Raw genomic sequence first — 24,552 nt, forward strand, 5'->3', positions numbered from 1 at the left:
TCCTGCCTCAGCCTCCCAAGTAGTTGAGATTTCAGGTACCCACCACCATGCTCAGCTAATTTTTTGTATTTTTAGTAGAGATGGGGTTTCATCATGTTGGCCAGGCTGGTCTTAAACTTCTGACCTCAGGTGATCTGCCTACCTCAGCCTCCTGAAGTCTGGGGATTAGAGGTGCGAGCCACCTCACCTGCAAAAAAAAAATTTTTTAAATAAATAAATGAAAGGCAGAGTATTTATCTGAAAAAACTTGGAGACTAACAGTCTCATGGAATTCTTATAAAGATTAAAAGAGAGTGTGTTACTGAAGTACTTAGAAGAGCTGTTATTTTGTTTCTGTTATTTCCCCTTGTATTTGGATAGATTACCATAGTTGTTTCTTCTATGTAACTGTGGGGTTCAGTCAGGTAGATGGGAGATTGTAAAATTATAATAGTCACAAACCTTCTTGGAAGGCCAGAAGGTTTTTGCCTTGGGAAGGAGGTTATGGCTGAAGGCAGCCTAATTCCCTTTCCTTGTGTGAATAACATAGAGTAGACACAAAAGAATGTAAGGGAGTTACAAGTTTATCTAAATAACTTGTTTACTCATGTGGTGCTAAAACTAACCTTTAATCATTCATGGCTGGATGGCTCTCTGGGGGGAGGGGGAGGAGAGGAAGGTCCACCAGGGAAATTACCCTCTAATGGTGTTGACCCAAAGCCTTTGTCATTTAATGTGTGCTCAATAAAGGCCAGGCAGCTGCTGCAACTCTTTACAGCACTCTCCCTGAGTGTCTGTGAGTGCCACAGACCCCTAAGCACACTTTTTCACTGAATATTGGTGTTTGAGTACATTATTCATTCCTTGTGCAGCTGGGGTCTGCAGGATGGACCCCGGCAGGTCACCACCTGCAATTATAGTTACATTTCACTGCCTTGCAGAAAAGCAGGCCCATTGTCGTCTCTTTATCTCGAGGCTGATTTCTTTTTCATATTTTTTTGAGACGGAGTCTTGCTCTGTCGCCAGGCTGGAGTGCAGTGCCTGATCTCGGTTTACTGCAACCTCAGCCTCCCTGGTTCAAGTGATTTCCTTGCCTCAGCCTCCCGAGTAGCTGGGACTACAGTCACGTGCCACCAGCCTGGCTAGTTTTTTTGTATTTTAGTAGAGATGGGGTTTCACCATGTTGGCCAGGATGGTCTCAATCTCCTGACCTCGTGATCCACCTGCCTCGGCCTCCCAAAATGCTGGGATTACAGGTGTGGGCCACTGCTCAGGGTCTTATCTCAGGGCCGACTTCTTGTGAAACCTGTCAACTTTTAAATATTTCCAATAAAAAAACTGCGGCTCAAATGCCGCCCATAGGGAGCGTTTGCAAACTCTGGCGTAAATAAGAGTGGGAAGCTGATAAGGCAAGTACCTCAATTGGACAGTGATAGCCATGAATCGGGGAGATTTGCACCTAAGGCAAGAATGAGATTCTCTTTCTCAAGGGTCGCGGAAGGAGGACTGAATTAAATGCAGATTAGAGTCAGGTCAGGGCATGGTGGCGGGAGGACTACGCTGCCATCCCAGGTCCAGCCAGCGCAGCCGAGGTACAAACCATGTACAGGCCACGGGGAGGGGTGTTAGGGGCTTCTCGGCATGAAGGCAGCGAGTGGCTGCGCATTTCCTCCCTGACTCTTTCAGAAGTGAGCCTTCTGTGGAGCAAACCCTAGCCCTCTCCCGATTCCTTAAGTCACTCGGCGATCAACTTCCTCCCCCGGCTCCCCGCAGTCCTCCACAGTTCTACGACTTCCGCTTCCCTAGTCGTCTGGGAAACCGCCGACTTCCGGCCTCGCAGTGGTGGGCGGAGCCAAGATGGCTGAGGAGAGACTCGAGACGGTGAGCGCCGAGATTCTCTTTAGTTGCCAGGCCCTGCGGGCAAGGCAGGGGAATGCAGCCAGGCAGGCTGGCGAGTGTCCTCTGTCCCAGGCAGTGGTTCCCGGAGAGAGGCGGAGCTGGGTGCCGAGCGGCTCAGGGTGGGCGGGGCGACGCGGTCCCCTTTCTACTGTCGGGAGCTGGTCTCCTGGGGCAAGTCTGGATACTGCGCAGCGCAGATCCTGTTCTAGGATTGTGGTCCCTCTAGGGGTGCGCTGGACGGAGGAGGGAGACTTTTCACCAGTAATGGCTCTTACCCTAGTCCCATCTTCTCTCGGGGGTTTGGAAGGTAATTACTTGCACTTGTGTAGACAGTTTCTGTTAATCCCAATTCACGGGATTAACATAACCACAGCCTGGAAGCTTTCAGCCTAACTGCCTTCTGCCTGTGGAGCAGGCCCATGTTTTTTTTTGTGGTGATTAAGTTTAGGAAAGAACGGTTTTGGAATTCAGCTGGAGTCTGAGTTGGGCGTTAATCCACAGAAGTGCTAAAGTAGAGTAACCCAGATGAATTCAGGATGACCTGCTAGTCGCTACTTTTTTTTTTTTGAGGTATATATCCATAATTGGATCTAATTTCGGTAAAGTCCCAAGTGTGAAGCCTTGTTTACCTTGCTTTAGAATTGGGTTTCAAAGCCTGTTCTGTCCATTTGTTAGAATGACTTTAGTTATTAGGAATTTATTGTCTTTAGAAAAACGTCCTGGAAAACAGTAAAATAGCAACCTTTGGCTGATTTACAACTTAGTTTTGGCTAAGCAGCAAGTTAGTGTTATTGGCTAGAGCCTTTTGTTTGTTTTCTACTCTCATTTGCAGGGTAATCACATTAGTCTAATTAGAACACTCTGAGTACAAAACCTTTTTTTGTTTTGAGGTTGAGTCTGGCTGTTGTCATCCCGTGCTGGAGTGCAATGGTGCAATCTCGGCTCACTGCAACCTCAGCCTCCCAGGTTCCAGCAATTGTGACTCAGCCTCCCGAGTAGCTGAGATTACAGGTGCCCGCCACCACGACCAGCTGATTTTTGTATTTTTAGTACAGATGGGGTTTCACCATGTTGGCCAGACTGGTCTTGGAACTCCTGGCCGCAGGTGATCCTCCTGCATCGGCCTCCCAAATAACTATCCTTTCTTTGTTGGTAATCTGGTGGTATGTTTTCTTCTTTGACTGCTTTTAAGAGATTTTTCTTGTCTGCGATGCAGTTCTTTACGATGTATCTAAGTATGTATTTATTTTCATTTAACCTGGTCAGAAGTATCCTGAAACTAAGGATTTGGGCATTACATCTGGAAAAATTTGAGCCATTATTTTTGCTTATATCACGGTATGTCATAGGAAGTTGATGTAAGAAAAATCCATCTGATGGTTTTCTGTGAAGTTATAGTGTAAAATAACTATCTCCCTGTTAGAACTGAGTGCTAGACAGGTTTTGTGTAGATGACCTCATAAGCTTCCCTTTACCAAACAGTGATCACTGTTTTGGTTTGGCTGCTAAGGAGTATGGCACCAAGTGTAATACTAGTAAGAGGGGTCTCAAGACGAACTTAGTATATTTCTTATGCACATTTTACTATGTACTATAATTATACATTAAAAATATGCGCATTGTAAATATTATAAGTATGTATTATACATTGTTAGTAGTTTGGATAGCAAAAGTATGACCTGACATTTGTTTTTTAAACCATATTCAGAATAACAGAGTGTGGATTTAATGGATTAATTGCATAATTGGTGGGCTACTGATTATTCTTGTTATTTGGATGTTTCTTTAGCAAGTTTATATTGTGGTGCTTCAATAGAGACTACTTATTTCATTTCAGAGAACTCAGTTTCCTGCATCTACTGAGTCTCAAAAACCCCGGCAGAAAAAAGGTCTGTATGCAATTTCATTGTAGGTGTATATTTGCACAGATTTCTCTCTCTCTCTCTTTTGGAGATGGAGTCTCACTCTGTCACCCAGACTGGAGTGCAGTGGTGTGATCTTGGCTCACTGCAACCTCTGTCTCTGGGGCTCAAGCAATTCTGCCTCAGCCTGCTGAGTAGATGGGATTACAGGTGCAGGCCACCACGCCCGGCTAACTTTTGTATTTTAGTAGAGATGGGGTTTCACTGTGTTAGCCAGGATGGTCTTGATCTCCTGACCTTGTGATCTGCTCTCCTAGGCCTCCCAAAGTGCTGGGATTACAGGTGTGAGCCGCTGTGCCCAGCCAATTTCTGTCTCTTGTTGATTCTTTTTTATATTCTCTATGGTTTCAAAATGAGTGTTGAGAAAAGAAGTAATAGTCTAAATGTTCTGTCACATCTAGCTTTTGTTTAATAAAGTTATTAGATGTTAGGAGTTTGGTTTGACCTGGAAATTTATTTAAATGGGGTTTATTACATAAATGTGTACTAATTTTGTGCTTCTGGAAAAACCACTCTGTGAAGTTCCAGTTATCTTTTTGCTATTGGTTTCTAGTTTAATTCTATTGTGGGTAGAGAACTTACTTTATATGGTTTGTTTTATGGCCCACAGTGTGGCCTGTGTTGATGAATGTCCCATGTGTACTTGGAAAGAATGTGTATTCGCTTTCGTCAGAGGTAGTGTTCTGTAAATGTCAGGTCAAGTTGGTTAATGGTGTTCTCTATGCTTATAGTTACCAATATTCATATTCTTACTGATGTAGATACTGACTGGGAGGGTGATAGAAGAGTGTTGAAGTATGCAAATGTAATTGTGGATTGGTTTGTTTCTGCTTTCAGTTCTATCAATTTTTGATGTGTGTTTTTGGAAGATCTGTTGTTGGATGCATATACATTTAGGATTGTTTGATTTCTTGGTAAATTGACCTGTTAGTCATTATGTAATATTCCTCTTCACCTTCTGATAATATTCCTTTTTTGTCTGATAGTAACATAGTTATTTTAGTTTTGTTTTGGCCAGTCTTTGAATGGTATCAATGTATAATTTTCATATAGTAAAATTTACTTTTTTTAGTACAAATTCTGAGAGTTTCACAAATGAAAATAGCCATGTAACCACTACCACCATAATCAAATTATAAAAGTTCAATTACTTCCCCAAAATTCACCTTTACTTTGTAGTAAACCACTTCTTTCATTCCCACTTGCTGGCAGCCATTAATCTGTTTCTTTCTTCCTAGTTTTGCCTTTCTCAGAATGCCAAATAAATTGAATTGTTGTTATAATTTTGAGAGAGAGGGTCATCCAAGCTAGAGTGCAGTGTTGTGATTGTAGCTCACTGCAGCCTCAAACTTCTGGTTCAAATGGTCTTGCCTATTAGCTGTGTCTATAGGGTCTATAGATGCATGCCACCATTCCTGGGTAATCTTTAAAATTTTTTTGTAGAAACAGGGTTCTGGTTATGTTGCCCAATGGTTTTGAACTCCTGGCTTCAAGTAATACTCCATCTTTGGCCTCTTGAAGTGCTGGAATTACAGGCATGAGCTATAGAACTTGGCTCATGTAAGTTTTTCAGTGACTTTTTAAACTTCATATAATGTTTTTTGTTTGTTTGCTTTGTTTGTTTTGAGATGGAGGCTTGCTCTGTTGCCCAGGCTAGAGTGCAGTGGCACAGTCTTGGCTCACTGCAACCTCTCTCTCCCAGGTTCAAGTGATTCCCATGCCTCATCTTCCCGAGTAGCTGGGATTGCAGGTACCTGCCACCACGCCTGGCTAATATTTGTATTTTTAGTAGAGATGGAGTTCCACCATGTTGGCCAGGCTGGTCTTGAACTCCTGACCTCAAGTGAACCACTTGCTTTGGCTTCCCAAAGTACTAGGATTATAGGCATGAGGTACTGCACCCAGCCCAATGTAGGGAAGTATTAAGAAAACAGGAGAAATATCATCCTTCAGGATGAGAGAACTTTAATTAACGAATTAAAAATCAAAGTAGTATTTTGAATAAAAAGCTGTCACATTTTACTGTGAAATCGTTAAAACCTCTAGTTCAGGTTTTTTCAGCTGTGGCATGAATGATATTTTGAGCAAGATAATGCCTTGTTGGGGGAGTTGTCCTGTCTATTGTAGGATGGTTAACAACATCCCTGGCATCTACCTAGTAGTTGAAAGTAGCACTTAGTTGTAACAACCACACTTGTCTCCAGACGTTGCCAACTGTTCCTTTTGGAACAAAATTGTTCCCACTTGAGAACCACTGCTCTGCTTAAGTAGTATAACACTTGAAACTAGAAAGCAGAAAGTTGGTAAGTGTATGAAGAATTCACATAGAAGTTGGATTAGCAAGTAGAGAGACTTTGTTTGAACAAGTAGCTGTTAGAGGCATTTTGACTGAGAATGGATGTTGTCCCTCCACCTCCTCCTATCCTCCTCAGCTTAAGAGGTCCATATCCTAGTTTGACTCTTTAGTTTTGAGAGTGGTGAGTGCCAACTGTGGGAGGGATAAACAGATTTCTATTTGGTATTTTTGTCCAAATATATCAGGACTTTTTTTTCAAGAACACGCAATGGAATTGTTGATCAGAACTACTTGATGGTTCTGAGAAAATAATATCCTACATGAGGCTACTGAAGTCCTCTTTCTCCCCATGGTGTGACCTTAGGTGACTTTCTTCTGGCTTTCAGTTGAAGATCTTACCGATCATTGAGGTGAGTGAATTGATTTACTGCTTGAGTCTATTTCCTTCCTTAAAGGAGTCTTCATTGAAAACTTGACGCATTTTGGGGTGGCCATAACTAAGGATGGGTTTTGTCCACAGCCTGAGACAGTATAGTCACTATGTGAGGAACTTGATCTCAGCTTGATATCTGCTATTAGAGTAATTTTTTAATAGAATAATTTAATATGGTAAAATATATATAAAATTTACTGTTTTGTGTAAGTCAGTGGCATTAAGTACATTTACAGTTGTACAATCATCACCACTGTCTGTTTCTAGAAGTGTTTCATCATTCCAAACAGAAACACTCTACCCATTACATAATAAATCTCCACGTCCTCTTCCCTCCCCAGATCTTGATAATCTCCATTCTATTTTCTGTATCTATGAATTTGACTATTGTAGGTTTTTCATATAAAGGTGAGTCACACAATATTTGCCCTTTTCTGTCTGGCTTATTTCACTCAGCATTTTTAAAGGTGCATTCATGTTTTAGAATGTGTCAGAATTTCATTCCTTTTTAAGGCTGAATAATATTCTAGTATATGTATATACCACATTTTGTTTATCAGTCTGTTGATGAGCATTTGGGTTGTTTTCCTTAGAATTTTTGTATGTCAGTAATTATTTTTCTTTCTTACTTTAAATTCTGGGGTACATGTGCCGATCTTTCAGGATTGTTACATAGGTATACACATGTCATGGTGATTTGCTGCCTCCATCCCTGCTCGCCTACATTAGGTATTTCTCCTAATGTTATCCCTCCCCAATCTCCCTACCCCCTGCTATCCCTCCCCTAATCCCCCACCCCCCAACAGGCCCCCGTGTGTGATGTTCCCCTCCCTGTGTCCATGTGTTCTTATTGTTCAACCTCCGCTTATGAGTGAGAACATGCAGTGTTTGGTTTTCTGTTGTGTCAGTTTGCTGAGAATGATGGTTTCCAGATTCATCCCTGTCCCTGCAAAGGACATGAACTCATCATTTTTTATGGCTGCATAATAGTCCATGGTGTATATATGCCACATTTTCTTTATCCAGTCTATATTTGATGGGCATTTGGGTTGATTCTAAGTCTTTGCTATCATGTGTGTGCATGTGTCTTTATAATAGATCGATTTATACTTCTTTGGGTATATACCCAGTAATAAGATTGCTGGGTCAAATGGTATTTCTATTTCTAGATCCTTGAGAAATCACCACACTGTCTTCCACGATGGTTGAACTAATTTACACTCCCACCTATGTCAGTAATTCTTTTTTTTTTTTTCCTGAACATCAGCCCTTGAGTTCCAAGTAATTCTTAAAGAATTTAAAGGTTGTAGAAATTGGGAATTTTGTAGATATGCTAGAAAGATGTCATTTCCTGTACTGTATATAATAATTTATTCTACAGACTAGTTGCTGTGCATATATTTGGTTTTCAGAAGTGATTTTATAGATACTATACATGCTCTTTATTAATCTTTTCCTTTTGCTAATTTTGGTTCTTGTGTATACAGAATTGTAGACTTACAAGGTAATTTAGTTGTTACCTAATTCACCCTGCAGTCTACATGAAACCATTCTCACAGAGTCTTTGATAAGTAGTTACCAAATCTCACTATTTTTACTGTGATAGTGAATGGCTTTCGTTGATTTGCTTTTTGAAAGAATAGTTGATCTTACTTGTCTCGGTATCCTCACCTCTGAATCTATTTGTCTATTGTAACCTGGCTTTTGCCCCACCACTCCTCTGATTAAATTGATGAGGTAAACATTTTTTTAAAAAATTGAGGCGGAGTCTAATTCTGTCACTCAGGGTGGAGTGCAGTGGCGCGATCTCGGCTCACTGCAACCTTTGTCTCCCGGCTTCAGGTGATTCTCCTGCCTCAGCCTCCCGAGTAGCTGGGATTATAGGTGCACACCACCATGCCTGGCTAATTTTTTGTATTTTTATTAGAGATTGGGTTTCATTCTGTTGGCTTAAGATGGTATCGATCTCTTGACCTCGTGATCTGCCTGCCTCGGCCTCCCAAAGTGCTGGGATTACAGGCGTGAGCCACTGTGCCTGGCCCAATTCTGTTTAATTTTTGAGGAACAATGTTAACTTTTAATTTAATTTAAATGGAAGATAGTATATATCTAATGTTTCCCAATTATTTTTAATTTTACTGCTGGTATGGCACATCTACCACCTCAAGTTGTGAATTAAAAAAAAAATGCTGGTAAATCTATAAATCTGAGGTACACACTCTGGAATTCTGACAAATATGTATACTCGTGTAAATGTATTCATGTAATCATCAGATCAAATTAAACATTTTTATCACCTAGAAAGTTTCCTCACGCCTCTTCCTGGTAAGTCTTCTGCTTCACTTCCCCAGATGCGACCACCATTCTGATTTCTGCTCCTATAAACTGATTTTGAACTTTCCTATAAATTGTGCTTGAACTTCATACAAAGGGAACCATGCAGTATCTACTGTTTAGCTTTTGGCAGCTTTTATACAACATGTTGTTTTGGAGATTCATCCAGGTTGTTATATGTATCAGTAATTCTTTTATTTAAAAACTGCTGTCTAGTATTCACCTGCATGAAGATACCACTGTTTGTTGTCAAGTCGCCTGTTAATGAACATTTGCACTGTTAGTAGTTTTTGATTATTGTGGAAAAGTTTCTATGAACATTTATTTATTTATTTATCCTTTACTTATTTATTTTGAGGCAGAGTCTTGCTCTGTTGCCCAGGCTGGAGTGCAGTGGCGTGTCTGCCTCCTGGGTTCAAGCCATTCTTGAGCCTCAGCCTTCCAAGTAGCTGGGACTACTGGCGCACGCCCCCACGCCTGCCTAATTTTTGTATTTTAGTAGAGACGGGGTTTCACCATATTGGCCAGCTGGTTTCAAACTCCTGACCTTGGTATCTGCCTGCCTCGGCCTCCCAAGGTGCTGGGATTACAGGTGCGAGCCACTGTGCCCTTCTTGAACATTTATTTACTGGTCTTTTTGTGTGTGTGCGTGTGGCATGTGTTTTCACTTGAATTAAGTGCCTAGGGAGTGGAATTGCTGGGTCATATGTGAACTGTTTGTTTTAACTTTATAATAAACTGCCAAAGTATTTTCCAAAGTGGTTGTACAATTTTATTTTACCATGAGCAATGTGTGAGGATTCTGTTTGCCATACATTCTTGCCAACATTTGGTTCTGTCAGTCTTTTTCATATTAGACTTGCTGGTGAGTGTATTGTGTTTTATTGTGATTTTAATTTGTATTATGCTAATGACTAATGATGTTGAACACCTTTTCATATAGTTATTGGTCATATTTTTTGTGTAGTGCTTGCTCAAGTTTTTGCCTGTTTTTAAATTGTTTTTTTCCCCCTTATTACTGATTTGTGAGACTTCTCTATATATTCTGAATGTAAGCCCTTTGTTTGTTATATGTGTGGTAAATATTTCCCCCTAGCCTGTGTCTTAACATTTTCATTTTATTAAGGTATCCTTTGATGATCAGAAGTTTTAATTTTGATGAATGCCAATTTACTGTTTTTTTCTTTTATGATTAATGCCTTCTATATCTTGTCTAGAAATTGTGATCCTTACCCCGGAACTGAGTTTTGTTTCCCCTCCCTTTTCTGCATTAATATTGCAGAAATTAATTTTTTGGTTTTAGAAAATGTCTAATTTGGCTTAATCAGTAATTTTTGATACATTTCTATTGAAATATAGTATATATACAGAAAAGTACATACACAAATCATAATTGTACTTTGCAGTGAATTTTTACAAAGTAAACATACTCATGTAATCACCATCTGGATTAAGGTATAGAATATTATCAATAGCCTCCAGGCCTCCTCCTCATTCCCTACCAGTCATTAACTGTCCCTCCCAAAGGTTACTACCTTGTATTTAACTTCTGTCTTCTAGATCAGTTTTGCCTGCTGTTGAATGTAAATGGAATCATGCAGTATGTACTTTTTAGTATCTGGCTTCTTTGCTTAGAATTATGTTTGTTGATTCATCTATGTTGTTGCATGTAGTAGTGGTTGTTTGGTTTTTCATTGTTATATATATTCCATTATGGGACTCTACCTCAGTTTATTCATTTTATACTTGGTGAACATTTGGGATATTTTTATTTTGCTGTATTCTGAATAATGCAACCATGAAGAGGTTGTACATGTTTTTGGTACACATACATACTTAGGAGTAGGATTTTCAGGGTCACCAGGAAGGATGTATTTAGAGTCAGTAATAAATATTAGCAAGCAATTTTTGAAATGTGGTTAATATAATCCCCATGTGTAAAATGAAGGTGTAGACACACACACACACACACGCTCATATGCTTATATATACATAGAAATTCCTTGAAAATACTCAAATTCTTCACCTTTGGTGAGGGGTAGGAATGGAGTGGGTCTTTTGTTTAATATCCTATGTGCCCTTTGAATTTTGTTTGACTGTAAGTATGGTTTTTTTTTTTGTTGTTTTTTGTTTTTTTGAGATAGAATTTTGCTCTTATTGCCCAGGCTGAAGTGCAGTGGTGTGATCTCAGCTCACCGCAACCTCTATCTCGCGGGTTCAAGCAATTCTCCTGCCTTAGCATCCTGAGTAGATAGGATCACAGGCATGCACCACCATAACTGGCTAATTTTGTATTTTTAGTAGAGACAGGGTTCCTCTATGTTGGTTAGGGTGGTCTGGAACTCCTGACCTCATGATCTGCCCACCTTGGCCTCCCAAAGTGCTGGTATTACAGGTGTGAGCCACTGCACCTGGCCAGGTATGTATTTTTAAGAAAACCAACTAGTTATTTTAAAAAAATCATTTGAAAATCTTGCTACTTTAGTATATTAAAAGCATTGCTTTTAAAAAAAATAGAAAAGCTTTAAAATTATCATTTTTGAGACAGAGTCTTTGTGCCAGACTGGAGTGTAGTGGTGCAATCTCAGCTCAGTGTAGCCATCCCCGTCCCTGGTTCAGGAGATTCTCCTGCCTCAGCCTCCTGAGTAGCTGGGACTACAGGCATGCGCCACCACGCCCAGCTAACTTTTTTTTTTGTATTTTTAGTAGAGATGGGGTTTCACCATGTTGGTCAAGATGGTCTCGATCTTTTGACCTCATGATCTGCCCCCCTCAGCCTGCCAAAGTGCTGAGATTATAGGTGTGAGCCACCACTCCCAGACACTTTACAATCATTACTAATTTTGTGTTCCTCAGTTATGTCTAATTGACAGCCCAAACATTTACATTTTAATATTAGAAAATCCTTTATCATTGGGCAGAAACTTGGTGTAGTTTAATGAGTAACCTTGGAGACCTGGGTTATAGTCCTGCCTCTTCCACTAACTGCTTGTTGAATGTGGACAGTTTACTTAACCTTTAGGGTCTTAATTTCCTCTTTTGTAATGTGGGAATATTCTCTGAATTGCATAACTCACTGGCCTTATGGGACTATTCAGTGGAATAATAAGGGAGAACACACTTTGACATACACACACACACACACACCCCTTTAACAAGGATATAATGTAATTATTAAATTTTGATTTGAAGAAATAAAATTTTAAATAATTTAAGATATAAAGTAAAACTATTATTAGCTGTTCTCTTTTATGACTTTTTTCTTCCTCATGACATTTTAAGCTAATGAGAAGCAAACAAACTGGATAGCAGCAATATAATTAAAAAATTAAAGCCAATTTCCAGCATGTATCCTTGAGTCAATACTGATTCAGCCCAGTCTCTTCCTCCTCCTCCATCATCATTTATGTTCCTGAACAGAGTGGATGTTCCTCTTTATCCTGGGCCTGTTTGCCCTCAGATCCATTCCTTGCCTTCTTTTCTCTTCTTGGTCAGTGAGGAACTGACCCTTGCAGGCTTCTTTTCTTCCCAGACTTCTGTGTCAGCGGTTTCTGACTAGATTAGCAAGTGGAGGAACTGGCAGGAGATTAGAAGGCAGGAGGAAGGAGAAGCCAGGGCTGCTCTTGACCTTCAGGCCTAAGAGCAATAGTGGCTTTTTGCTCATGCAGACTTCTGATTTGTCTCACCATTCCCTGTTGGGCCTCTCATTTCTTTCATTGCCTGTGCTCTACATTAAAGTCCTTGTGTTTCAAATCCTCAAGTGGTTTTTTGTTAGGTTCTGACTGAGACAGGGCTCAAAATGATAGTAATGAAAATGTCTTATATTCAAGATCTGTTATATCTTTTGATGCCCTTCATATCCTATTGAGGTAGAAAAGTGTTATAATTCCTATTTGGCATGAGGAAATTAATGTTTATTGAGTGACTGTTTTCAGATTCTTTGTATTTTCCGGTGAAAATTAGAGAGGGGATAAATGGAGGCCCAGAGAAGTTAAATAACTTGCCCTAGGTCCCATAGAAGACTGGTATTGAATCAAGATTGAAATTCTCCATGTGAAAACTTTTATGTGCTACATGTCTTCTAGTCCTGGAAAAAATCCTTTACTTGATGAATTTTTTTTTTTTAAAAAGGCTTTACTTGCAATGTATTTAGAAAAGCCTTAGTCATTTAGTAAACTTTTCAACTAAAATCTGAATTATAATAGTTTTCTGCTTGGCTCTTAATATAGCTAACATACTATCTCTAGCATTAATCAAAGTGTAATGTAAAGGTTTGATTTTGAGCCTAAGCAGAATGTGAAATTCTTCTAAGAGAATTTAGCACCTAGGGCAAACTACAGGGGAGAATTCTTGAGCTGTCATGTTGATTCACTTCTGGAATTGTTTAAAATATGTTAGGTGCATCTTTAAAGGGGGAAAGAAGGGGAAGAGATGTCACAAAAGAGTAGAGTGAGGCAAGAGAAATGGCAAGGGAGTGTTGCTAGGTTGCCAGTCTTCCGCCCCCACTGTCTTGGTGATGGTGGAGGGGTAGTGTGGGAGCTGGGATATGAAAGAGGTCTTTTTTGCAACTTATGAAAAGCTGTTACCTTGTCTTCATCTATCAGCTGGCTATCTGACCTCTTTGGTAACATAAGCTCCTGAAATGTAGCATTGGAGATGATCACTCTGCTTTGTTGCAAAATAGGGGAGACTGCTCTGCATTTACATGCTTATGTTTTTTGGAGGATCTTTCAACTAGTAACTTTCATAATACTTGTGAAAGCATATAAGAACCAGTATCCCCATTTTTAGGGGGAGTTGGAGTGAGCAATGATTTGGAATGCCAGAAATTCAACTTATACATTTACAGGTAAAATTCTAATTGTAAATTCAGATTAATAGACTCTAGGGATTTCTGAGGTATCCAGAATTCCTTCATCTTTGAGAATAGGTAGATGATAATGATAACAAAAATAACAGCAACAGGGCCCGGCACAGTGGCCCACACCTGTAATCCCAGCACTTTGGGAGACCGAGACAGTTGGATCACTTGAGCTCAGGAGTTCAAGACCAGCCTGGCCAACATGACAAAACCCAATTTCTATTAAAAATACAAAAATTAGCTGAGCATGGTGGTGTGTGCCTGTAATCCCAGCTACTCAGTAGGCTGAGATATAATCACTTGAACCTGGGAGGTGGAGACTGCAGTAGATCGGGCTCCAGTCTTTATGACAGAACCAGATTCCATCTCAAAAAAAAAAAAAAAAAATGACCCAGCAATGATAACAGGTAACATTTCTTTAAGGCTTACTATGTACCAGGCACTATTTGAACCTCTTTGTTTGGTAGGTAATTCAATCCTCACAACCCTGTGAGGATGAATATTTTACTTCCCGACCCTTCTATTTAAAAGTAAAACCCCCCACTCTGTGCTCTCTGTTTCTCTTTCCTGCTTTATTTTTCTCCATAGAAAAATATCACTGATAAGTATAACATATTTTATAATCTATCCTATGTAGTAGCAGCCCCTGGCCTCAATTATAAGCTCCATGAAATCATGGAGTCTGTTTTGATCACTGCTGTATTCCCAGTGCCTAGAACATGCTAGGCACCCAGCGAATATTGGTTGAATGAATGAGTGAGTCTTAGTTTTACAGATGCAGAAACTATAAATTTCCCACGTCACACGTTTGGTAATAGGACAATTACGTACACTGAAATGTTCTCTACAATCTTTGATGGAACTAAAATTCTTTTAGCTTTTGGACAACTACATCTCCAGGAATGTGAAATGGCCTTTAGTACTTGGCTTTGGTGGATTTTTTCTCTTCTAATCCCTAGAGTTCCATTTAATGAGTGTTTGGGCCCTTGAGCTACCTTACAGATTGAACATTTTTTTCTCCAGTCTTCACTGAGGAAACACAAAATGTGGCTTGTCTTTTTTTCTTTTTCCGACAACAGTGTCTCACTCTGTTGTCCAGGTTGGAGTGCAGTGGCACAATCATGATTCATTGCAACCTCTGCCTCTAGGCTCAAGTGATCCTCCCCACTCATCCTCCCAAGTTGCTGAAACTACAGGCATGTGCCACAACTCCTGGCTAATTTTTTTTGTATTTTTTTGTAGAGATGGGGTTTCATCACATTGTCCAGGCTGGCCTCAAACTCCTAGACTCAAGTGATCTGCCCACCAGGGCCTCCCAAAGTACTAGGGTTACAGGCTAGCCACCATGGCTAGCCATGACTTGTCTTTTATTGTGAGATTTTAATAACAGGCAAGACTTGAAAATTAGCATTTTATAAATTTTCTTTTAGACTACTTAGTGGTATTATACTAAGTGTCAAAGGTTTGTAATACTTAATGGCAGTATAAACTCAAAAGGGTTCAGTGCCTCATTCTCTTTTACTCTTCGCTTTAGTAGATAGGTGACAGAGGAGTGGGTCATGCAGTCGAGACTTGGTCCAAGATTACTGAGTAAGCCCTCCTGGCCCAGAACTATTTATTTATTTAGTTATTTATTAATTAATTAATTATTTATTTATTTTGAGACGGAGTCTCACTCTGTCACCCAGGTCGGAGTGCAGTGGCATGATCTTGGCTCACTGCAGCTCTGCCTCCTGGGCTCCAGTGATTCTCCTGCCTCAGCCTCCCAAGTAGCTGAGATTACAGACGTGTGCCACCATGGCCAGCTAATTATTTGTATTTTTAGTAGAGACGGGGTTTCACTGTGTTAGCCAGGATGGTCTCGATCTCCCAACCTTGTGATATGCCTGCCTCAGCTTCCCAAAGTGTTGGGATTACAGATGTGAACCACTGTGCCTGGCCCCCAGAAATATTTATTATGGCATACTTCTTTATGTACTTTACACACACACACACACACACACACACACACACACACCCCTTTAAGCTTGGTGACTTGTGCCTTTTTCAAAGGAAATTTAATTCTGGAAACGGTTAGGCAGAATGTGAATAACCAAGAGATCTGCTTTTTGGTGAGGCATAGGGGAAGAGAAGAAAGGAAACAAAGGTCTTAGAAGACTCTCAAATAGGCCCTGATGACCAGAAGGGTAGTTCTACTAAGAGAATATGTATACTCAGAAGATGAAGAGTCAGTTGCTTAAAATTTTACTCTTTTTCTTGTTCCTGGTGTGTAAAATCATATCCATACTTTCTGTTATAATTTGTTCTTACAAATTCCATTGATACTTCGTATTCTTGGATAGCAGTGAGCAACATTACTTCTTTTTTATTTAAAAAATTTTTTTAAATATTTTTTAAGATGAGGGTCCTGCTATATTGCCCAGTATCAAATTTCTGGACTCAACTGATCTTCCTGTCTCAGCCTTCCAAAGTGTTGGGATTACAGTTGTGAGCCAAGGTGTCTGGTCATACCTTTTAATTTTCGTGTTCAGGCAACATTAACTCTGAGTCACAGTAAGCATTTTTTTTTCTCCCTGGACATAGAAGTTTTTTGTTTTTTGTTTTTTTTTTCAGACGGAGTCTTGCTCTTTCGCCTGGGCTGGAGTGTAATGGCGTGATCTTGGCTCACTGCAACCCCTACCCCCTGGGTTCAAGTGATTCTCCTGCCTCAGCCTCCCAAGTAGCTGGGATTATAGACACCTACCACCATACCCAGCTAATTTTTGTATTTTTTAGTAGAGATGGGGTTTCACCATGTTGGTCAGGCTGATCTCCAACTCCTGACCTCAGGTGATCCAGCCGCCTCGACCTCTCAAATTGCTGGGATTACAGGTATGAGCCACCGTGCCTGACCGTATTTTGGTTTTCTTTAGGTTGTTTCTCCTTAGGTTGTGGAACATTAAGAAATAGGTTATAGTCATTTTTCTCTCTTCCCCTTGCTCTTCCCTTTCTTTTACTTTTTTTTCTTTTTCTTGGAGACAGAGTCTTACTCTGGCCCAGGCTCGAGTACAGTGTCATGATTTCAGCTCACTGCAGCCTCCACCACCCTGGTTCAAGTGATTCTCATGCCTCAGCCTCCTGAGTCGCTGGGACCACAGGCATGTGCCACCACACCCAGCTAATTTTTGTATTTTTGGTAGAGATGGGGTTTCACCATATTGCCCAGGCGGGCCTCAAAGAAATAAGATGATTGGCCTCAAACTCCTGGACTCAAGTGATCTGCCCACCTCGGTCTCCCAAAGTTCTGGGATTGCAGGGATGAGCCACCACACGTGGGCTCTTTTCCATTTTTAAAAATCAAGGACTGTCTCCAACATATTAAAGTTCACAAAAGTAATATAAACATGCATGTCCTCACTGGCTAGGCTTAATAAGTAAAAAACATTTAGTCATGTTTAAAGCTTTTTATTTTTTTGAGAAATAAGCATTAAAGAGTTGAAGTCTCCTTTCTATCTTTTCATAATTCTGTTCTTCCCTCTTCCTTCCTTGAGATCTTCACCATTCTGGGGTTAATTTGGATCTTTCTACTCCTCGTTACCACAGAAAAGTAACTTCTTAATGAATTTTTACTGTATTTTAAACTTCTGATTTTAGTGGGTAGGTAGTTCATTTTATGGTTTCTCTATCATTAGCCATTTTCAACGACTCAACTAGATTTTTTTCGTTGTTGACTTCTCATTTCTGGACAACAGCATAATGTTCTTATTTGCGCTATTTCTAAAGATTATGTTTATTTAAAATATTTTTGGTACTCTGATCATCAGATGTGATATTAACTATCTTACATATATTTCCTTAGTGACATTCCTTCAGTCTTCTTTACAAAGTCTTTCTATTCACCTTTTATAATCAGGGAGGGAGGGATTGAAAAGACAAAGGAGGATTTTTATGTTTTTCAGGCCAAGTCATCATTTGATGAGAAACTGACATTACAAGCTTCAAAAACTCAAGATATATATTGCACATGTAGTAGAAGGACAAATATGTCTTTGTTTGATAGTCTATACATTTTTGATACACTGTAATATATTCTTGTAGTAAATAGCATGAAAATTTTCATGTGATATTGCAGTATGTTTATGGTTAGTTTAGACATGAGGACAGTGCTAAAGGAGAAGAATCTAAAAACTGTGTTGTTTGTTTTGTCAAAATATGCTACCTAGCTCCAGAGTTTCCTATTTTGGAGAAGCAGAACTGGTTGATTCATCTTCATTATATCCGGAAAGATTATGAAGCATGCAAGGTAAGAGATTGCCATGATAATAAAATGAGAGGCAGGATGCTGGGTAGGCAGCTAACAGTTGCCTGCTGCACAGAGTGTGGCAGTTTCTATCTCAGTGATGAAATATGAATTCCTTTTTCCCCATACTTCATCTACTGGTTATCTTTTGCTGTTTTAGTGATGCTTAACATACAACTTCAAAATTTCAGTGGCCCCTAACAAACAGATATTAATTGCTCATGGGCTTTCAGATCAACTATGAGTTGGCTGGGTTTGACTGCAGGCTGTGGATCAGTTTCAGGTGTGTTCCGTGTGTCTTCTTAGGTCAAGACCAAACAACTCTCTGCCTCCGGTGGCATATTATCTTAACTTTTTTATCTTTGAGTAGATGAAAAATGGTATTTTGTTGAGTTTTATTTTTAATTTTTCCTCTTATTGCAAGGTTGATCATCATTTGTATATTTAAAAACCATTTGTATTTCCCTTTCTCTATCTTTGGTTACATATCATATATGTTACAAACTTGCAAGCAGACAGTGGTAGTACTGACATGCAGAAGGTATCCTTGGTGTAGTCTTTTTTGGCATCCAGAGCTTTGTGACCCATCTAAGGTTTTTAATTTATACCTGTGGCATTTATACCTATGGCAGTTCCCAGAACTAATTCATACTGGTATGACAAAGATTCATAGTAGTTTTTTTTTGACACCACTGACCTGAAGGCAGATACCAGTATGAATCTTGAAAGGTTCTCTTTCTTTTTCTTCTGTGATATTACTTGGAAATCTTTTCATACTTTTCTTAGCTTGTCTAGTTAGATTTTAGACAGGGGTTGGCAAAGTTCTTCTGTAATGGGCCAACAATATTGTAGGCTTTGTAGGCCACAAACAGTCTCAAATTTGTCATCATCTTATTTTTTATAACCCTTTGGAAATATAAAAACCGCTCTTGGCTTGAGAGCTGTACAAAAATAAAAAGTGCCTGTAGACCCCGTAGTTTGCAAATCCCTGTTCTAGAATAAGTAATCATAACAAGGGAGTTGAAATTTTAAGAAACTGAATGAACTAGTACTTTACTAGGCATTATTAATACTCTAGATTTTTTACATATGATTATTGTCCACATCTACTTTTTCTTAAATACCCCTGAATAATCTTAACCACTGCTCAGAAGGCTTTTTCTTCCTCGTTCAGGCTGTTATCAAAGAACAGCTTCAGGAGACTCAGGGATTGTGTGAATATGCTATCTATGTCCAAGGTAAGACACATACTTCTTGTCTTCTTGCTGGAGAAATACTCTTTTCCTAGATTCTTGAAAAAGAGCAGGCAATTTAAGAAATAAATTCAAGTACAGCCACATACCACTTAACACTGGAGATACATTCTAAGAAATGTGTTATTAGGCAATTTGTCATTGTGTGAACATCATAGAGTGTACTTAGACAAATGTAGATGGATGATATTGTACTATACACATAGGCTGTATTAGTCTGTTGCTTCTAGGCTACAAACCTATATGAGCATGTATTGTACTGAATACTGTAGGCAGTTGTAAAACAGTGGTAAGTGTATCTAAACATAGAAAAGGTACTGTTAAAAATATGGTATGAAAGATAAAAATAGTACACCAGTATAGAGTGCTTACCATTGATGGAGCTTACAGGACTGGAAGTTGCTCTGGGTGAGTTAGTGAAGGCCTAGGACATTACTGTATACTACTGTAGACTTTATAAACATTGTACACTTAGACTATAATAAATTTATTTAAAAATATTTTTTCTGCAATGGTAAATTTTTACTTTATAAAGTTATTAATGTAACTTTTTACTTTATAAACTTTAAAACTTTTTGTTTTTTTGTAGTAATACTTAAAACACACATCAGCATTGTACAATATGTACAAAAATAGTTTCTTTATGTCCTTATTCTATATGCTTTTTTCTATTTTTTTTTTGGTAGAAACAGAATCTTACTATGTTGTCCAGGCTGGTCTTGAACTGCTGGGCTCAAGCAGTCCTCCTGCCTCAGCCTCTCAAAGTGCTGGGATTACAGGCATGAGCCACACATCTGGCCCTTTATGCTATTCTTAAAACTTTTTATTTTATTTTTTTACTTTTAAACTTTTTTGTTAAAAACTAAGACATGCATGCTACTGCAGTAGTAGTATTAACATGCAGAATGTATCCTTGGTGTTGTCTTTTTTGGTATTCAGAGCTTTGTGACCCATCTAAGGTCTTTGTGACACACATACGCATGTGCTCGCGCCTAGGCCTACACAGTCTAGATTATAAATATCACTGACTTCCACCTCCTTATAGAAGGTCTTTAGTGGCAATGACGTGCATGGAGCTGTCATTTCCTATAATGATACCTTCTGGAATACCTCCTGAAGGATCTGCCTGTGGCTGTTGTACTTTTCTTTTTTAATAAATGGAAGGAGTACACTCTAAAGATGAAAACGTATAGTATAGTAAATACTTAAACCAGTAATATAATCATTCATTATCATTATCAAGTATTATGTTCTATATATACATAATTGTATCCACTATACTTTTATGTGACTGGCAGCACAGTAGGTTTGTTTACACCAGCATCATTACAGATAGGTGAGTAATGCATTACACTGTTTTGATTGCTATGATGTTACTAGTCAATAGGAATTTTTCCTCTTCATTATAATCTTAAGGGATCATTGTCATTTGTGCAGCTTTCGACCAAAATGTCATTACAGGTGGATGAGTGTAAATGTTCTGGAAAGGTTTTATTCAGTATTATCTTTTTATGAAATCTGAATATATATATAATTATTGTGTTGGATTTGACTCCAGAAATGACTAGTACTGTTAAAAAACTTGCTATCAAGGCCAGGTGTGGTGGCTCACGCCTGTAATCCGAGCACTTTGGGAGGCCAGGGTAGTTGAATCACAAGGTCAGAGTTCGAGACCAGCCTGACCAACATGGTGAAACCCCCGTCTCTACTAAATATACAAAAATTAGCCAGGTATGGTGGTGCATGCCTGTAATCCCAGCTACTCGGGAGGCTGAGGCAGGAGAATCGCTTGAACCTGGGAAGTGGAGGTTGCAGTGAGCCGAGATTGTGCCACTGCACTCCAGCCTGAGCAACAAGAGTGAAACTCCATCTCAAAAAAAAAAACAAAAAAAACCTTGCTATCTTTACTCACCCATTTTTTAGTTTCTGGCTAGTGTTTTTTGGAATGGATGCTTAGGATTCCTGCCTAATACAGTGATTTCAGGGCCAGAAGATGCTTTTGCAAGGGTTCCTTCTAGTCAAGCTAAAAGAAATGAAGAGCTTGAGGATTGCTGTAAGGTGAATCAGGATGAGGGGAAGAAGCCTAGAAGAAATAAACAAGATAAAGCAGAGCATAAATTCAGCTCATCAAAAACTAAAGATAAGGACCACTGATTTAAATTTTACTCTTCAGTGCCATAAGTAGCATTCTTAATTTTCCCAGGAACTTTCTTTTTGACTCCTGGGTGTAAATGAATGGTTTTGTTTACCATTCATTGCATTTGTAGTCTTCAGATTAACATATAATTTTCTGATATGATTGGTAAGATATTGACAAATTGAGGACATCATGGCAAAAATGCTTTTATTCTCATTGTCACAATTATCAGACTTTCAGTGCCTAATAAATTCTTCTGAAAACATAGGCCTAGGAAAAACCGCTGGTTCTTATTGGTTGTTATACTAACAACTGAAGTCTGAAATGTTACTGTATTCTTTGCCGGAATCTGTATTGAACTTGAGGTATTGATTCCATTTGCCCTATTTGGGGGTTCACTCTGAAAATGATCAGGTGGAAGTCAGTTACGATAAATGAAGCATCTTATGGGGAAGCCCCAAAATGTTCTTAATGTGAAGAGTTTGTGTGATAATTTGCAAAGGAACTGATTATCTATGTGATGGATCCTGGGAGTAGAGGGAGAAGTAGGTAGGTTTGAGCTACTTTACTAAAACAGAGTTTAGCTTGTCAGCAGTTTTGGTTGTTGTGTTGGCCTGTCCGAAGTCATATCTGATTGTATTAAGGATATAGCTGTCGAAAGGATTTACTTGATGTTGTTTCCCAGTTTCCTCTTCTCCAATTTTTCTGACCCCAGCCTTCCCAGAACATGGTTTTACTTCTTTTTTTTTTTTGTATTTTCTGTTTCTTGGCAGCATTGATATTTCGCCTGGAAGGAAATATCCAAGAATCCCTAGAACTCTTCCAGACATGTGCCGTTCTTAGCCCTCAGAGTGCTGATAATCTCAAGCAGGTGGCAAGATCTTTGTGAGTATTGGTAGGCTGGAGGCCCTAGGGCACTCACAGAGAACAGTGTAAAATGTAGGTATAGCCTGCTGCTGGCAGCCACATCAGCCTGATACGCAAGTGGGGAATGGTTAATAGGTATAATGGGATTCACTCTGAAGAGCTTGGATTAATTTTGAAATTTGAGAAAAAGAGATAACTAGTGTTGAGGAATTAAGTATTTCAAACATTGCATTCTAGTTTGATGGGAGAACTGATATTGTTTATCATGTAAATAGAGATACCTTATGGCCTGAGTCTTCTAAACTTATTGGCATCCATGGAATTTGTCTCATCTGCTCTTCCAACACTTAACATAACATTTGTCACACCGTAGGTTTTTGTTTTGTTTTGTTTGTTTGTCTTTGTCCTTGAGATGGAGTTTTGCTCTTGCTGCCCAGCCACAGTGCAATGGCACAATCTCGGCTCACCATAACCTCCGCCTCTCGGGTTCAAGTGATTCTCCTGCCTCAACCTCCTGAGTAGCTGGGATTACAGGCATGTGCCACCATGCCTGGCTAATTTTGTATTTTTAGTAGAGATGGGGTTTCTCCATGTTGGTCAGGCTGGTCTTGAACTCTCAACCTCAGGTGATCCGCCGCCTCAGCCTTCCAAAATGCTGGGATTACAGGCGTGAGCCACCACGCCTGGCCGTCACATAGTAGGTTTTTAGTAAGGACACAGAGTTCCTGACTTCTGATGGTTCAACTTATATAATTTTTCAACTTTACAATGATGTGAAATTGATATGTATTCAGTAGAAACTGTACTTCAGGTATCTATACCCATTCTGTTTTTCATTTTCAGTGCAATATTCAGTATTACATGAGATATTCAACATTTTATTATAAAATTGGCATTGTGTTAGATGATTTTGATCAACTGTCAGCAAATGTAGTTAAGAAAGTGGAGATAGGTACTCCATGGAATGGAATAGGTGTTCTGAGCATGTTTAAGAGAGAGTAGGCTAACCCTGTGGTGTCTGGTAGATTAGCTGTATTACATGCATTTTTGAATTATAGTATTTTTAACTTACAATGAGTTTACTGGGATGTAACCTCATCATAAGTTGAGGAGCATCTGTATTTGTTGAGTGAATGTCCTGTAGATTCCCAGATGGGAAGAATCGCCGAAGTCTTTATAAACTACTAGGTAACCAGTTTTCAGTCCTTTGTTCCATGGAGTTCACATCTCCACTTTGTTAGCTACATTGCCATTCATACCTGCGTTGTTTTTGCAGAGCTTGGTTTTCCCCATTTCTGTCTAAACTCATGATCCAATATCAAGGAAAGAGACTTTGTCTTGGAAGGAAAGGACATGTCCCTAATGGGTGATGATAAATTATGGTAGTTACTGTTTAACATGGTACATCATTTGGCTTATTTCTTTTTTGGTCTGCATTTATAGTACATTGTAGGAAAAAAATTCCACAAGACTTTCACTAAAATTGGTATAGAATGAGACCAAGGCCTTGGAACATCTGCCACTGCAATCCCTACTAAGAAAGCTTCTGCTGTTAGTGTATAGCAGCTTCACTGGCCAAACCAGCAAAACCAGCTCATGGAGAAAAGGCTTCTAGAATTCTCTGCTGGATGAAATATGAGTAAAGTGTGGGACTAGTAGGGTTAGTCTTCTCAGAATTTTGAGGTAATAATTATGGAAAATATATCTTTTACAGATTTCTTTTGGGAAAACATAAAGCTGCCATCGAAGTCTATAATGAAGCAGCTAAACTCAACCAGAAAGATTGGGTAAGTAGAGAACTTTCAGTTCTTTCTTATTAGTAACCATGCTGTCATGTGGCTGTCTTATTTCTGAATTCTTACATTTCAAAAATGCCTTGATTTTATCCTCATACTTGATTCATGATTTGTCTAAGTACAGGATAAAAAACCGTGTTTCCTCGGCTGGGTGCGGTGGCTTACACCTGTAATCCCAGCACTTTGGGAGGCTGAGGCAGGCAGCTCACAATGTCAGGAGTTCAAGATCAGACTGGCCAACATGGTGAAACCCTGTCTCTACTAAAAAATACAAAAATTAGCTGGGCATGGTGGCTCATGCCTGTAATCTCAGCTACTTGGGAGGCTGAGGTAGGAGAATTGATTGAATGGGGACCTGGGAGGCAGAGGTTGCAGTGAGCTGAGATTGCACCACTGTACTCCAGCCTGGACTACAGAATGAGACTCCATATCAAGAAAAAAAAACAAAACAAAACCGTGTTTCCTCAAAACTTGGCAGACATTGCTGCATGATTTT

At 39.3% G+C, this 24,552-nt stretch overlaps 1 protein-coding gene across 27 annotated transcripts in view; it reads left to right on the plus strand.

Moving 5' to 3' along the window:
• BBS4 (Bardet-Biedl syndrome 4) overlaps positions 1-24,552 on the plus strand; it is a 52,143-nt gene that overhangs the window by 6,636 nt on the left and 20,955 nt on the right. For 2 of the 27 annotated variants that reach the window (XM_078333580.1, XM_054240474.2), the window contains exons 1-7: positions 1,816-2,185; positions 3,716-3,767; positions 16,338-16,595; positions 17,927-18,006; positions 19,178-19,241; positions 22,167-22,278; positions 23,975-24,047. In XM_078333580.1, coding sequence (XP_078189706.1) covers positions 16,505-16,595; positions 17,927-18,006; positions 19,178-19,241; positions 22,167-22,278; positions 23,975-24,047 — 420 coding nt within the window. In that variant the 5' untranslated portion in view covers positions 1,816-2,185; positions 3,716-3,767; positions 16,338-16,504. Of the gene's footprint in view, positions 1-1,815; positions 2,186-3,715; positions 3,768-6,460; positions 6,507-10,423; positions 10,464-13,353; positions 13,713-16,337; positions 16,596-17,926; positions 18,007-19,177; positions 19,242-22,166; positions 22,279-23,974; positions 24,048-24,552 lie in introns of those variants that run through there. The other 25 variants (XM_078333592.1, XM_054240477.2, XM_078333591.1 and 22 more) reach the window with 23 other exon arrangements.

This window comes from Callithrix jacchus, chromosome 8, assembly GCF_049354715.1.
Source record: "Callithrix jacchus isolate 240 chromosome 8, calJac240_pri, whole genome shotgun sequence".
Taxonomy (NCBI): domain Eukaryota; kingdom Metazoa; phylum Chordata; class Mammalia; order Primates; family Cebidae; genus Callithrix; species Callithrix jacchus.